The sequence below is a fragment of the Cydia amplana genome, chromosome 11 (genome assembly GCF_948474715.1).
Source record: "Cydia amplana chromosome 11, ilCydAmpl1.1, whole genome shotgun sequence".
In the NCBI taxonomy this organism is placed as follows: Eukaryota; Metazoa; Arthropoda; class Insecta; order Lepidoptera; family Tortricidae; genus Cydia; species Cydia amplana.
In genome coordinates this window covers 1,347,418-1,364,316 of record NC_086079.1, presented here as the reverse complement: position 1 = coordinate 1,364,316, position 16,899 = coordinate 1,347,418, and the positions used below count along the sequence as shown (strand labels likewise).

At 39.4% G+C, this 16,899-nt stretch overlaps 1 protein-coding gene across 2 annotated transcripts in view; it reads left to right on the top strand.

Annotated features, from left to right (window-relative positions):
• Positions 1-16,899, top strand: part of LOC134651931 (E3 ubiquitin-protein ligase RNF144A) — a 171,185-nt gene that overhangs the window by 47,647 nt on the left and 106,639 nt on the right. Inside the window, exon 3 of one of the 2 annotated variants that reach the window (XM_063507048.1) lies at positions 8,876-9,569. In XM_063507048.1, the coding sequence (XP_063363118.1) occupies positions 8,916-9,569 (654 nt within the window). In that variant the 5' untranslated portion in view covers positions 8,876-8,915. Of the gene's footprint in view, positions 1-8,875; positions 9,570-13,588; positions 13,702-16,899 lie in introns of those variants that run through there. The other variant, XM_063507050.1, reaches the window with a different exon arrangement.

Sequence of the window (16,899 nt, the reverse complement as noted above, 5' to 3'; positions counted from 1 at the left end):
ATATGGGTGTTATATTCTTAATTCGCTGACATAAGAGCTATGGTACATATTTTTGGGTATGATGTGTGCAGTTGTGCACCCATATTTTTACACTTGACTGTACAGAACATCAGCCCGCCTGCAATATGCTCCATTTAGAATTTGCTTTGAACACCCTGTCTACAAAATGTATTTTTAGCCAACAACATAAATTCTCTCAATTCTTTCCAAACAACACCGTTTTAGTAGACGTTAGGTGTTTTGTTTTTATTCGAATTTTTCGTGAATGGTGCTTTTACGTCCGCCAAATTGGGGTCTAGAAAAACAAGCTATTATGAGATTTATACAGAGGTCATCTTGTGGATGTTTTGGACATGTGCATACTTTTGGAATCGAGTGCTTTTACTAAATCAACTTCATTTTAATGGTGGTCGATAGGCGCTGCTCAGTTCACACACATGTAGGTTGCAGTTATCGATCCATAAGTGGGCGTTACTTCACAATCAATCAACTGGATTGAACTTAATCTCTGGGGATCCGGAATTCCGGATCGTATCTTGCTGACTGTTATTGCAGCTGCGGTGATTTAAATAGTTAATTACAGTTGGGGCTTGAGAGTTAGAGCGGTTTCGCACTACGTCCGATCCGAATCCGATCCGAAACCGTGAAAATATGGTCCGAAGTAGCCGTAGAACTATTTCTATGGTAATCTACGCACTCCGTCATCCGATTTCGGAAAGAAATCAGACGGATTTAGTGCGTAATAAATTACCACAGAAATAGTTCTACGGCTACTTCGGACCATATTTTCACGGATTCGGATCGGACGTAGTGCGAAACCGCTCTTAAGGGCTTAGGTTACATTACGAATAGACGATGTTCATAAAGTTGGCAATCTATTAATTCGCAACTGTAACATTTGAAATTTTGAAGTTTATTTCCTACTATATATTACCTTTTGACTTCCAAGTTCCTGACTGACTGACTGAGTTTTCGTGTTTTCACTTTTACTCAACAAAGTTAGCATTTCCCTTCCCTGTTTTAATTAGCTTTCTACAAGCTGCCGCGTGCCAAGACTCTAATTAAAAACCTACAAGGCCGATGTATCGTGGAATTCACGGGTAATTATAACGTCTCGAATACGCCCTTGCTGTATCATCATAATTTTAAAGGGGCCACTGATTACCAGTCTGCCGGACGATATCGGCCTGTCAGTTGTTCGGCACTGTCAACTGACAGGCTTCGAAGGTTAGACTTGTGCGTTCTCTGGTTTTCCCAATCTTTCTGTACGGTTCGGAGACATCGACAATCCGAGCCAATCTGACCAAGCGTATAAACGCGTTTGAGATGTGGTGTTGGCGCCGGCTTTTACGAAAACCGTGGACAGCAATGCGTACCAGTCACTCCATACTGGAGGAGCTACGCATAAAACGCCGGTTGGCAACGATATGCCAACGATATACTTCGGACACCTCTCACGTCGCTCTCCTGATATCCTGGAAAGAGTGATAATGACGGGCAAAGTTGAAGGCTCGAGACCTCAGGCCCCTCCTCTTACTAGATGGTGTCCTCAAATTACGGCACCTATGCAATTAAAACTGCACGAGGCCATGAGCTTGGCGGGGAACAGAACCCTATGGAGGAACCTGGTCTTCAACAGAATGACATGATATCACGATCCGCAGTATTGAGGGACCGACTGAAACAGAAGAAGTTTCCCTTGCTTCATCTTCAATTGCATATTCATAAACATCCTCAGCGTCATAAACATACTTTACTACCTTAACACACTGAATTACTGGAAAATAACGAAGTGCATATGTTTATTTATGACGTTATGACGCATTTTGTACTTCTTACAATTCGTCCTTCATGCTATAAGAACAATTGCTTAATAAAATGTGCCTTTCATTTAATTACTTTGAGATTTCAGTTCGTATCTTCTTAATTACCTTACGAGTACCTAGATTGTGAAAATGTGTAGAGTCTAGACTATTATAATTAGGTTATGTTAGCAACATATCTAGGCAATTTAGTAGCGTGTTGAAACCCGCCAGGCGTTCCTTCATTCATTCATAACCAGAATTTACAGATAAAAAAAAATGTGATTCTGCAAGCTGTAGAAAGCGAACCGCCAAGGGCATTTTGAAAATTTTCTGGAAACGGTATTGACCGAATCATCCATTATAATTATTGAATCTGCTCACATTATCACGAGATTCGATTGTGTAATGCGACCTGAAGAGAGCAGAGGGCCTACTCCGGAAAACGAAAATAGAAATTTCGTTATCTACTTATATTGGAGAATAACGATAGAGAGGTTACTTATAAAACGCTCACGCCCCGCCCGGAAAACGCGCCTGGGTGACGAAGCCTTTATAGTTTTAAGACTGTATGCTTTAATTTGACCTACATCCAACGATTTAGGTTGTGTGTCTGTGTTGTATAGATAAGATATATACCTTTTTTTATTGCGTTTCACGATATTTGTCGACGAGTGAATATCGTAAGATGCGGAACTATATTTTTACTAGTATAAAACGCGATCAAAATTTATGTTTATAGGTAATATTCTTTCATAGACTAATGTCTTATAGCTATAGGTAGGTAATTAACATCCCAAGGGACCCCTGAAATCCTAAATGGAAATACGAAACCTAATCAAATCAAATGCTGATGTAGGCACTGGGCATCTAGGCACTTCGCTAAAAAGCTAAAATTTTGCTAATTGATTCATTCAGCGACATTTTAGGTTTTTTTAATAGTCTACAAAATGTTTGATGTATTTATTTATTAATATACCTTACTTAATTGGCTCGCTATGTGGTTGTTCTTATTGTGACCAATTAATGCACATCCAGCTGCAAAAGTGCATACTTACTCACTTTATGAATGAATCCCATTTATAATTTGGGTATGCACTTTTGCAACCATTACGAGGAACGAGATCTGAACACACTTTTATATGCTCCATCTTATCTTATAGTTGAAGTTATCTGTGGTTCAATAATGTGGCTAATTCCGTCCACGAGCGTATAGTCGTTTGCTTTTCAATCGTAGGAAACAAAAACCATGTGTGTTTTTTCATGTTTTATGTGTCGTTTTGTACAATAAAGTGTTTTACTACTACTACTACTACCATCTGCTTTTGCTTGCTGAAACTAAAAGCAATCGCTGCTTTGTCGATGAAATTATCAATTTTGTTCGTTGTTCGAGAAAAACGCTAGTAGACGGAATAGTCCCTATGACGGAATTAGCCACATTGACCTTACATTAATTATTTTAAGTTTTAATGTTTCACGGTTTCTATTTAAGGTATTGTTTGTGAACAAAACATGAGTTCGAAGACCTTTTTTTAGAGTAGCACTAATAAAAACGGAGGTTAATTTCATTGCTTTGGTAAATAAGGCATTTCCTTTCACATCTTGTAATTTATTGTAATTTGTATTTTGTAATAAATTACATGAATAATAATGGTTGGTAAAACATAAATAAATAAATATTAGGGGGCATCTTATATACCTAGCTCCAAACAAAGCAATGCTCAAAACATGTTTGTACAAGTATTTTTTTAACTTCAGTATTTGACAAAAGATTCATTTCCCTCTTCGATCGTAAACTTCACGATAAAATAAGAAAAAACAATTAAATAATAATCCATTGTATCATTAATACACATAAAATAAAATAAATAGATATTACTTACCTGCACCGTCCTAAAGGAATGATAACGCAGAATTTTCCAAGCATTACTGTTCGTTAAATAGAAACACAACAAAACAAATCGCATGGCAATTTATGGAACGTGCCATTTGATGACGCTACACGTGCTTGTCATTGGCCAGAGAAGAGTAAATAGTAAAGACTGCTAGCCTTCACACAAAGTGTCATTAGACATTAAAACGAAAAACGTGACCAAGACTAATTACGAATGTATCCAGAACCGAAAGTGTCAAATATAAATATTGGCGAAAACGTCCATGAGATAAAAAACGATAGAGACAAATGACGAATGAGACTAAAAAAGACCATGACGAAAACAAATAAGGTAAGACATAGTAAGAGAAAGAGAAATTATAGAATATTACCAAAGAAGATAATAGTGACAAAGAGCGAACAAGACGAGTGACGAATACAGAATGAGTGAATGCACGACGGATCTGAAATGTATTGGAATATTCGCGGATCCAGATCCGGATAATTTCATGCATTTCGGATCCGGATTGCAAACTCTACGAATGAGACGAGCGATGCTGATACCAATTTCGCGATGTTTTAAAAAGATCCTGGAATCTTGCATAGTGGCGCGTAGTAGAAAAAGGAGCACGATTTTATATAGATATTGCCAGTCTTTCACACGATCTAGTCTCTGGCCGGGCAAACAATCGTTCATTGTTTGTCTGTACTGCCGTGTATGTAATTCCGCTATCAGTCTTCAATATCATTGGTAATGTTATGTTTGAGTCTGTCGTTAAGTGTTTCTAATTGGTAGAAGAATAGGGGTATTAATGTGTTATACCGACAGCGGCTGATTCTGCTATTTGTATAACTTAAGGCTAACACATACCGGGTGCATGCAACACGGCATAGAGTGGCGCATGCGAGGCGGCATTATACAGACACAGTTTCGGTTCGCAATACGCGGGTGCCTTATCCTCTAGCCGCCCATACGTCAAAGCTTGCCAAGCAAAATGAAATTTTATTATGTCAACACAAAGTTCAAATTAGAATGGAACAGGAGACCTTTTTATAGGTCTCTGGACTTTTGCACCACAAGTAGAATTATAAGACAAGCAGCTATCAGTTCTTCAATCTTTTATCTCCATTTTTGTCGACCCGATTTTGAAAGAAATGAATGCTTATTTTTTTATGATTTTTTTAAATATTGTCTAAAAAAACTCTTTTTTCGTATCTAGTTTGTTGGGACGGATCGTAGATATACGAAATCTACATATTTGGGTTCGTCTTTGACGTCTCGAAAAACGTGTCGAGGATTTTAATTTTAAACTAACACAAAAGTTATGGCCAGAAACCAGTTTTAGGCCTATAATTGTAAAATTTTGATGCCAAATATCTCGAAGACTATGAACTTTGAAGTAAATATGGTATACTATATTGCTTAAAGCCGTTGCTGTTAATATAATAAGCTACAAAAAACATTAGAAAACTAAGGGATTCAGATCGAGGGTCATTGGCGTGAGGGAGTCCATTAAAAGGGCGCTACCAACGCAAAATTGTAGTTTTTTTTCTATTGCTGCATTATATTTTGATTACACTTCTTTATTATATTTTCAAGTTTTCTCTTCTAGGTATTGAGGTTGGTTGCTCTTCTCGCAATTACAGTTAGTAAATACTCGGACAATTCCATTTCGTTCCGAGAAAGCTTGATATTTTCTCATTTCCAGTGCCCCTGAAATGTAATCGTCTGGAAATGGGGCCAATTGGGGGAGGCGGAGACATTGGACCTGGCTTTTGTAGACATACTCGATAGCTAAGGGCAAAACGGATAAAAGTTACAATTACAATAGGGACCGTGCGCGTTGGAGGGTCTGCCACCTTGTGGCCTGAATCGGAAACATATGTGCTCATGTACATTGCCAAAGCAAGTGTTACCATCTACCGTTCTCGTCGGTATGTTTCCTTGTGCATATTAGGTTCTGCCATCTTGTGGGCTACCCCACAAGATGGCAGAATAAAAGACACATTTACGCCTCGCGCCAAATTTGACAGCTCCTGTGCTGCCGCCTATAGTTCATGCACAGTAATGAAACTAACGAGGTTTGAAAACTTAAAAAATCTAGGTTTTTATGGTATGGAGTAGAATTTCCTACTTTGGAAGTCGGTTGTCATGCATATACAGGTGGCCTAAAAATATTTTTTTCTTACTTCAAAGATCTTTGACAAAATATAATTCTAAACAGTCAATTCAACTACGATAAACGAATTATCTTCAAAGCATCGCAAGCTTTGATTTCATTTCAATGCATTCCTTTCAATTCAAAGTAAAAAGCCGTCGAGAGAACAAAACATTTTAATTATTTTAAGTACTAAGTACAGGATTTTAGATCTAGGTTTATTCAATTATGTAATTTATGTACCATGAAACCTTCATAAAGTCTACAGACTTAACTGTTAACTGTATATAGCTATAGACTCGTGCCGCACAATGTACATTAAGATGTACACTCAGTTTCGATGGAATGTCAACTTTAATTAAAAACAAAGTAGGTAGCATTTCATTTGTCTCGTAAAATTTTCAAACAAATGAAATTCAACCTAATTGAAAATACAACAAGATTCTATTTTCCTTGGCTATAATTCTGCATGGTGGGCGGCACGAGGATTAGACTAGCGGGATTTAATTACTTAGACATTCATCCCCTTATCTCCATTCAGTTCATTTAATTTAAAGTTTCAGCTTTAATCTTTGATGTTTAAAGCTGGCAGTAATGGAGGACGGTTTTAAATAGGTAACATTTACCGATATGGTTTATGAGAAGATTTTACTGAAATATATCTTAATTATATGACAGAAAAATGGGTTTCGTTTTGCGTGGAAAATGGACGCATAGTCGTGCTTACTTACTTGGCTAGCGCGATGTCCCAAAATGAATCTTGGTCTCCAACACAAGAGGACGCCACTTTGCTCGGTTCAGAGCGGTATCACGCTAGCTTTCGCCGACGCCGAGGTCACGGAGATCTGCCTCCACTCTGTCCGTCCAACGATATTTAGGATGACCAACAGGACGGCGTCCAGTTGGTCGACACAAGTAGGCGCTTCTGGCTGCCCGATATCTAGTGTAGTTGCAAGGAGCGATGCAGGTATTATAAACACACTCCCTAACGCGTGATAACTGCTTACATTACACCGATAACGCTCTTACCCCTATCTAATTATACCTCCTCCTTCCAATTCCTATTCAACTATCGACCCAATCCCACAGAGCGTAGATATCAAAGTCGAGTGGCGGGATAGTTTAGGTGTTTACGTGACCTTGCTGATAACCTAGACCTTGATATATGAACATATTGAACAGTGTTACGTATACGTACTCGTGGTAGGTATTCTCTGGGCGTGATTTTAAATATGTTGATATGTATTTGAAAAATCTAACGAGATCTGCTGCTCCTCAGTTAGATTTTTTTGTGTGTGGTTTTGTTAATGTTGTATCTTTTGGTCAATCATACGAAGTTGATGAAATTGATAAATGATGAGGAATAATACCTTATTCTAGTAAGTATTTTAACATTTTCGTACAAAACGATTATTGCGAAATTATAAACTAAAGATAAGAAGAGAAGAAAGAGAACACACAAAAAACACATTCAGAATATGTATTCGCTCTACCTTCGCTACCCTAATAACTTGGTTGACAAATTTTAATAATAATAATTGAAAAACACTTTTGAATTCAAAATGATTAGTCAGCCAGTCAACTGCAGAAAAGTATGAAAATGTATCAACGAACCAGATACCTAATCTCTATGACTTTGCTAAATATATACTTGACCTACAAAACTGTTCCAGAAATCGAGATAATCAATTCGGATCCTCAATAACATGCGGTGTCATTTCCCCATTTTTAAAATAAGGTCGGCCGTGAGAAGCATCATTGACCTATATGAGGGAGCTTCAATATATTTTTGTTGATATAAACTTTGATAAGAGTTACTCTCATACATCTCGTATTTCAATTTTAAATTGGGAATAGGCCTTCCTGCTGGACATAGGCCTTCTCCAAGGATCTCTGCTCGCATCCAACGGTTCCCCGCTACCCGCGATCATGACCAGTGCCCTGTTTATCAAAAGCTTGTAACTTGTAATACAAGTGGAAGTCCCTTTTTGACAGCTTTTGTTAGAAAGGGACTTCCACTTGTATTACAAGTTACAAGCTTTTGATAAACATCAGGGCACAGGGGGCTGAGGGAGCCTGCCGCGAACACCGAATTCGCAAATTTCGGGAATCTCTCTCTGTTACCTATTGAGGCGTAAGAGTGACAGTGGTAATTGTTCGAAATTTACGAACTTCGATTTTCGCGGTTATAGACCAGAGCGGAGGTTCGCTTTGCTAATAGGGGCCATCTTGCTACGTCCTTCGGTTCGCGTTCGCCACTTAGGAACCATGCTGCCCGGGTTATTACTTAAGAGTTGGTTTTTTTGCAGATCTACTTATTTCTATTTTATTATCTTAGTGCATTGTAATATGTCTAACTTGAAGAATATAGAGTTTTCTCTTTAAGTAATTTTGGCAAAAAATAGTAGATAAGTGTTTACGTTACGCTCAGTTGCACGAACGTTGTTCATTTCAATGCCACTAAATAACAGCTGCGCGTGCACTTTGTTGACACATGACGAATTAGAAAGTGACAAAGTGTTATTAATTATATAGCGAAAAAGAATATCCATTTTTTTAACCGTATACAACGTCCAAGCAGTGCCCATCTAAAGTTGAAAATTTTTTCAAATTAATACTTGCACTAGTATCTAATAGATCTTTTTTGCTATCAGCCAAAATAATTAAATGGGAATATAAAGAGAAGTTACTACTACTAAGGAATATTGTAATGAGACATTTCTGTTAAAATTGCCCGTTTATTCGTTTTATTTCTGCTTAATCTTACGTCATTCCAAAATAATAGCAAAGAAAACGGGTCACATTGCATGAAATTTGCTCTTATACGTATGTTCTCAATTAAGAAACTTGCACGAAGTTGTGCCCGTGCCAGCAACCATACTTTGTATTAAGTTAACGGCCATTTTTATCCCATATTTTTCTTAGATTGGCAAATTGCCCTCGAAAAGTTGCCTGCACTTTGACAGGCGTATTGTTATTATAATTTACAGAAACTCCAGAACACACCCAGCGTAAACTAACGGCCTATTCCATTGTTCCAGGGGTATTCCTCACCGCGGCCGCGTCGTACCGCCGCCCACCATGCTGCGTCCGGAGTCGCCCCTCGCTGACCACCGCAGCCTCCTGCCGCGCCGCCTCCTCCCCGTCAAGGCCCAAATAGCCCCCGCCGACAAACGCAAGAACCGCCGCTCCCTCGAACTCAACCCACCCACCGACTACGAATACCCCAAGCTCCTCATCTCCAAAACCACTGACTCACTCAACACAGCGAAAAAGCAAGAATCCGCTGATAGCTTGAAGAGACTCCTAAAAGACGATAAGAAGAAAGTTGTTAAACAGGATTCCACTGAGAGTCTTAAGAAAGCTTTCTTAAGCAGACAAGACTCCAATGATAGTAAGAAGGAGCCTAAGCGGCCGAAGCAGGATGTCAAACCTGAAGTCAAGCGGGGAAGCGATAAAAAGGCTTTACTCGAAACAGACAATTTCGAGGAGACTTGTAAAAGATTATATGAACGCAGGACAGGCGCCGCTCGTCCGACTTTACCCCCCGTAGCTGAGAAAGGGCTCGAATCTCCAGAATCTCCAAACAGGAGTCCTTTAACTCCTGGAGTGGCTGCGATTGCCGAGGGTGTAGTTCGGTGGGGAAGTGGCTTGCTCTCTCCCAAAGAAGAGCCTAGGTTGAGGACGGCTAGGAGTTGGTATGGATATGGGACGCTGCCGACTGATAGCGAAAAGGTAAGAATCATTTTAACAGTGAAACTTATCGCTTGTACAGTTTAAGATATTGGTCGAAGTTTCTAGCTCAAGATCCGCTTTCGTTCTCACGCCAAGGCCAGAAACGAATCCCCTAATATTATAATAGGTATCTAAAAGGACACCAAAATATAGTAGAATGACCTCGTAGTGCGAGAAAGAATACCGCAATTTTAACCCTACGAGTCCGGATTAAGGTTGCATCCGAAAAATTGCAACCGCGTTATTTACTCAGGTTTTATGTATATCAAATACGTGTAAAACCAGCCACTTTCTTAGTCTTATAGGTCATTACGTCAGCACCATAAAAAGGTGCAACAATTAGCACGCGACATGGAGTCACGGCCGGTCGTGCTAGCCTACCTAGATAAATAAGATTATAAGCACGATTATGATATCAAAGTCCATTCAATGAATAATTAACTATTATTAGCCTATAAGAGTGTCCCACTGCTGGTCGTAGGCTTACTCTCTTTCCCGCCATTTGGTCTTATCCATTGCACACTCCCGCAACTCTTTACAAAATGTATCAAGGTCGTCCCGCCATCTCCGTTTTGGTCTTCTTCTGCCCCAGTCTGTGGCTAGTTTAGTCCAGCACTCCATGTGCAATCGGCAGACGTGCCCTGTCCAGTCCCACTTTCACTTGGCGGCCTTCATGCCCACATCCACAATGCCGGTTTGAATGAATAACCAATTATTTTCTTTTGTTTAACTACAACAATAGGCGTTACGTGTAAAAGTAAAGGCGTTATAAGTGAAATTTTATCAGCTATGCCTTACGTTTCACCGTTATCTTGTAAGTCACAATGGAAATGGTTTTTAATTGTGCGTAAAACTTATTAAGATGGATACTTTTACTTTTAACTTGGTGCCGTTTGTACTATTTCTATAAATGTACCTAATGAATTGCTTATAATGTAATTTTATAATTATGTATTTACTTTTTACTCTACAGTTACGTTTCCAACAGTCCGAATTCAAAAATAGTGACTAATGAATAATAATGTCTATTTGAGTACCTACCCTAGGGTGGGAAATTGGATTGGAACTCAACAATTTGTTTGTTTTTGTATATCAATATACAAAAACAAAATTAAAATAAAATAAATAAACCAATGCTTAATTACTTTTAAGTATTAGGTAAGGTAAGGTCAATGTGGCTAATCTAATGCCGTCCATTAGCGTTTTTCTCGAACAACGAACAAAATTGATAAATTCATCGACAAAGCAGCGATTGCAGTTGAATTACATTATTATAGGTGAACCAGGATCTATTGAGGGTGCGCCATGTTGCGGAATTTCACTGGAACTAATTTTTTCATACTACACTGAATTGTCACCCTATACATGAGAATAACAGCGCCCACTTGACAATTATCATATATTACTGGTCAGGCTATACATACATGAAGAAGTAGTAGATATAATATAATAGACATTAAAAGTGGGTAACACCGGTAGCGGTAAACTAGCCTATACTCATTTCTCATACAGTCCACATGTCTACAATACAACAAGTATGGCGTCGATCCATCGGCATACCTATCATCGCCAACAATAACTGTTCGTGAACCTTATTCCCAAGACATAAGACCCATCTATGGCCAGTTGAGAGCTGTTACCTGTTCAGAATTCAAGAACGCGACATCTGTGCCAACGGCGCGTGGAAATAATGAATAACAATGTGTTTTCAAAACAGCATTGTTCGAGCCGAGAATGTACAAGCGTTACAAGTGCACGTGTCCTCACGTCTTACTTGTTGCACAATTTCTAAAAATACTGTTGCTGTACATGTTATACTTAAAGACAGTTTAAGCCATGGGGCCCGTTTCTCAAAAGCTTGCAACTTGCAATACAAGTGGAGGTCCCTTTCTAACAAAAGCTGTCAAAAAGTGACATCCGCTTGTATTACAAGTTACATGCTTTCGAGAAACGGGCCCCTGCACCCCTTGCACATGATTGGCGCGACAGTACCTCGCGGTGAGATAAACTACCCGTCTTTTTCTAACTGTTAACAAAAGAGGGACGGGTAGTCTATCTCGCCGCGAGATACTGTCGCGCCAATCATGTGCTAGCCCGGCCGAAGTGGATCTAGGCCTCCGACACCAAAGACCGCCATGCTTCTCTGTCCAAAGACGTTTCTGTCCAATCGAAGGCGCCGAGTTCGCTAAGGTCTTTTCGACAAAATATTAAATATTAAATACATATAGCCTAATGTCTAATGTGTGATGTATGTGTGTAATGTGTAATGTTATGTCTATTGTCTGTCAATATTTATAAAACCATTTCTGTAATTTCTATTGGCTGTATTATATTAAGGGCTAATTATAAATTTTCCTTATTTGATAATATCACCAGGGTCGACAGGTTCACGTTTTGTAAAGCTACAACTTCGCTGCTTGCTTGCTTCTCTTTCGAACAAATAAGGTTGTTAAGAACTTTAATAAGAGTCTAATGTAAGAGGTTTGAGCTACTCTATCCAGTTCAGTTAAGACTAAATATAAACTCCTAAATTCCGGTTGTGTTACAATAGAATTACAACTAAAAAAAACACAAGTAGTTATTAGTGTTATTACCTTCAAGCAATACGTATAAATAGTTTAAAATGAGTCACACGAATTGTCAACGATAGCACGATTTACGTCAGAATAATTACAAACAAGTATATAAATTATATCGATTGTTTATAAATCTCAAGCTAACATGTTCTCTAGAACTGTGTTTTTCGAACTTTTTCATGTGGCCCTCGTGACATGAGATTTTTTTCACGACACACCCTTATTGGCATTACGGCATTGGCATTATTGGCGGTCTTACGGTCACGTGATCGTCTTACGCTGTCTCGAGTTTAACATTTTTTCCCCACCTCAAAAAGTGCACAGCGCCGCTAAAGAAGTCTTCACTTCAAAAATTTCGCGATCTGCCCATAAAAGCGATGTATGTTATCTATCTATCTAAGTATGTATATCGTTGCAAGCTTTACTTTGCTCGATCTGTTTTTCCCAAAAAAAACCTACAACTGAAGCTGCTGAAGTTTGCACTTCATTCATCTTCTTCCTCGCGTTGTCCCGGCATTTTGGGGAGCCTGGGGTCTGCTTGCCAACTAATCCCAAGAATTGACGTAGACACTACTTTTTACGAAAGCGACAGCCATCTGACCTTCCAACCCAGAACTAGGCCTAATTAGGATTAGTCCTGTTTCCACACGTTTTCCTTCGCCGGAAAGCGACTGGTAAATATCAAATGATATTTCGTACATAAGTTCCGAAAAACTCATTGGTAGTTGGTATCAGCTGGGATTTGAACCCGCGACCTCTGGATTGAAACTCGCACGCTCTTACCACTAGGCCACCAGCGCTCTTTCAGCGACATTTTGTTTTGTAATGACGTGTACAAAACAAAAAACATGATAGAAAACAGCAAAACACGGTCACGGTCAGTTACTCGTACAGCATCTCCGACGAGGAACTTAAACACGGATACGGAATGAGACACAATTAGACTCCCAGACGTTTTTGTCGAGGAAGCGACGGGAATGGGAACTGGAACTCATTCCGCGACTAACCACCGTGGCGTACTGTCGTGCGCACACGCCGGCGTATGTGTGTGTTTTAAATGGTCATTTGTGAACCTCCCCTATGTTGCTATGCTAACTTAGTGCGTGCGTAAAACAATTGTGGAGTTTTGGTGTACCATTTTATCTCTGGTGGTTGATTTTATAGTATAATGTAGATGAGTTTTGGGAATAATTATATTTTGTGTTAAATTTTAACTTACCAGCTTCATGCAGCTAAGCCTTCAACGTAGCTGTCCATATCTTCTTACCAACTGCCTCAGTCAAATGGTAAACCTATAAGTGCTAATTTTCTTACTAAATCTTCCCTATTATAATTTTTGTTAGTGTGTGGGTTGTTTTGGTACAGTGTATTTTAAATTGTGTTTTCATGTTAAATAAGTTATAATACGTCTGTGTGTGTCATCAGTGCGCGCGTACGGTTATCACTGTTATCAGTGAGTGACAAGTGACATATGACCGCAGGATTACCGTATCATTTGATTACGTAAATCGGCGTATGCCTTATCGGCAATGCCGAATGAAGTTCGCAAGGCGAGGGTGAGGATAACCTTTGTTGTTTATATTTTATTTTGATAGACCTGCAGTTTGTTTACTATTTTTTATCTACTAGTAGCTCTATGAGCTACTGACCTCGCTAACCCACAGGGGCACAACAAATTTAAAAACAAAAACACGAGTATCAGTAGTGAAATGCGACTTATATAATAGAGACGATCAAGCGGACCAAAGAAATAATTTTTGTCCAACCTGACGGGGACCTTCGCTTCGCTCTGTCAATAATCTGTGCAAAACTGCAGCATATCAGTAAAAAAACCTGTATCCTATCGGTTAAAAACCCATTTGTACAGTGGACTAATCATTCGTTTGATCTGACTAAACGTAAACTACCCACATTATTATACCATTTTGTTTATCTTTACATTCCTTGCAATAGTTGCGATGCTATTCTCTAAAGTACATAATTCAAAAAGGTGTTTCATAATGTTTCGGCCAAGGTTACGAAGGTACATTTGGGCGAGTTGAAAAGGTCTTAGCCAAAGTAACTAACAATTCTCTGTATAATCATTAATTGTGAGTGCGTAACCCGATCGTTAGTTTTGAACTGTCAAGAAATACTTGTACAAACAGCAATACTCTTTTAACTGTCCATCGGTGGACCTTATGCCTTTTGTAACAAGGTTTACGAACTGTCAGTTAACAGTGTGGCCGATGGTACTGTCAATTTTAGAGCTTTTTAGGGTCCGTGTCCGTACCCAAAGGGTAAAAACGGGACCCTATTACTAAGACTCCATTGTCCGTCTGTCTGTCTGTCCGTCTGTCTATCTGTCCGACCGTCTGTCTATCTGTCCGACTGTCTGTCTGTCACCATGCAGGCTGTATCTCATGAACCGTGATAGCTAGGCAGTTGAAATTTTCACAGATGATGTATTACTGTTGCCGCTATATAACAATAAATACTAAAAAGTACGGAACCCTCGGTGGGCGAGTCCGACTCGCACTTGTCCGGTTTATATATGACATGCTGTCGCGTGTTTTACACAGGTTGACGCTCTGCATTCTGCATGGGACAGTCACCTATCTATATTGAATTACTTTCCCACAAACAATGCAGATTATAATTATTATAATAAAAATGACACGCTCACTTAATTAATCGCAGGGGGCTAACGCGAAATTGTAGTTTTATTTGGTCGAATTGATTTGTTGCCCACCAAAATCCATACTAAATTTATTGGGGAATAAAAAAAAAGTGAGACTGTGACAAGGCAAGGACAAACAATAATAGCACTTTCGCTGCTACTCCTACTGAAAGATACATAAGACTATCCCGTTCGGTCATTTCCACCCACCCCTCATGCCTGATCCAGTTATACTAGATTCATGGTACAACCCGAATCTTACAGATACCTAGAACATACTTAAGTAATTCTCAATTCAATTGATATATTAGTTGATTGACCCACAATCACGATCGTCTAGCCGATCCGTCTCATCCGTTCACTTCGTAACGGACTTCCTCGTAATGGCGTTCACCCCTGACCCCGTACCGTTTCCTTGAAGGAAGAGGCTTGTTCAACGTGCATATCAACCGTCTGCACCAGAGACCAGTGAACAATAAAGATTGGTACTACACATGTCCCACTACCGGGCCTGGGGCTTTTGGGGACATTTACCCGTGTGAGGACGTCAGATTTGCTGGCGTGCCTCTGTACAGTGCAAATTTGCTCACGATGTGTTCTTTCACCGCAAAACAAATTATCAAATGATATTTCGTTCCGTAGGTATCCTCCTCCTTGCTTCGTTCTCCTCAGTGCTGAGGGTCGTAGGTATACATTGTACAAAAGTTCCGAAAAGTGTCACGCCTTAAATATAATTTTCTCCTACCAGTTATTTCTAAATATAATGGCGTTGAATCGATTTTCACTTGATGACTTTAAACCTAATTGTACCCAAGCGCCCTTCATGGACTTAGCCAAAGTAAAACTTGAATTTCACATGCAATTTCGTATTTAGATTACCATTTCTTATGATTTACTCGTCTTTTGTCCGAACACATGATTCAGCAGCGTACGCGCATGTTGACCGTGTCATTGTCACACTCCTAACGGGTTCATATTGGTGTTCGCCGGTTTGAAAAAAGAAAGTGTTCATGTATTGTCACTGATACTGATAGCCTGTAACCTCGTAACCTAGATGTAAATACTGTATACAATGGATAATAAGCCTGTTTCTTGTAACAATGAGTACCATTGTCGGAATAGTTTAACGAAAAGGACCCATCCTAAAAAAACGCCTTAAAAACGGAAAATTCATATTTTATTGCCAGATTTTTGTGAGTTGGATCCTTTTGCCTAATTACGCCCAGTTAACTGATCATTCATGACTATGGTTTGCACGACGGATCTGAAATGTATGGGAAGAACCGCGAATCCGAATCTAGATCCGGATAATTTCATACATTTCTGATCCGGATTGCAAATCCTATTACTGAGCCTAATTGCAACAACATAAAGTCTATCCATAGAAATGTCAAACTTCCGTTACATAAGCATTATCCTGGCCTTTTTGGGGTTCCGTACCTCAAAAGGAAAAAACGAAACCCTTATAGGATCACTCGTGCGTTTGTCTGTCTGTCCGACCATTCCCGAAACTACTGGTTCTAAAATTTTGAAAATTACCTATAGATGACAAGATAACCTATTAGAAATGTGCAGTCAAGCGTGAGTCGGACTTAATGTACGGAACCCTTGGAACGCGAGACCGACTCGCACTTGGCCGGTTTTTTTTTTATCACGGCTCGCTACGGAGCCAATAGGATTCGCTTGGTAACCTAGTGCGACAATCTTTACCTGATGATATGAAACGATAAGATGAGTACAGGATTATTTGTTTATCAAGGTCAATTTTGTTGTTTTGTCCCGTGATCGGGTGTCCCGTGACCAGGATACCAGGATGTTTGTGACGTTCATCTGTCACGCGAAGGGATGTGAAAGAATTGACTTACAAATTGCTAGATGGGCATTTTATTAACGGCCGGAAAGCAATCGTTACAAAACTGACGGTCAATGTCAAACCCCATACATTTTGTCAGGAATGTGACGGTTAGACGGTTAGACTAGGGTTTGCACGACGTTTCCCCTCTTAAAAAAAAAAAAAAAAAAAGGGTTTGCACGACGGATCTGAAACATATCGGAAGATCCGCGGATCCTGATCCAGATCCGGATAATTTCATAC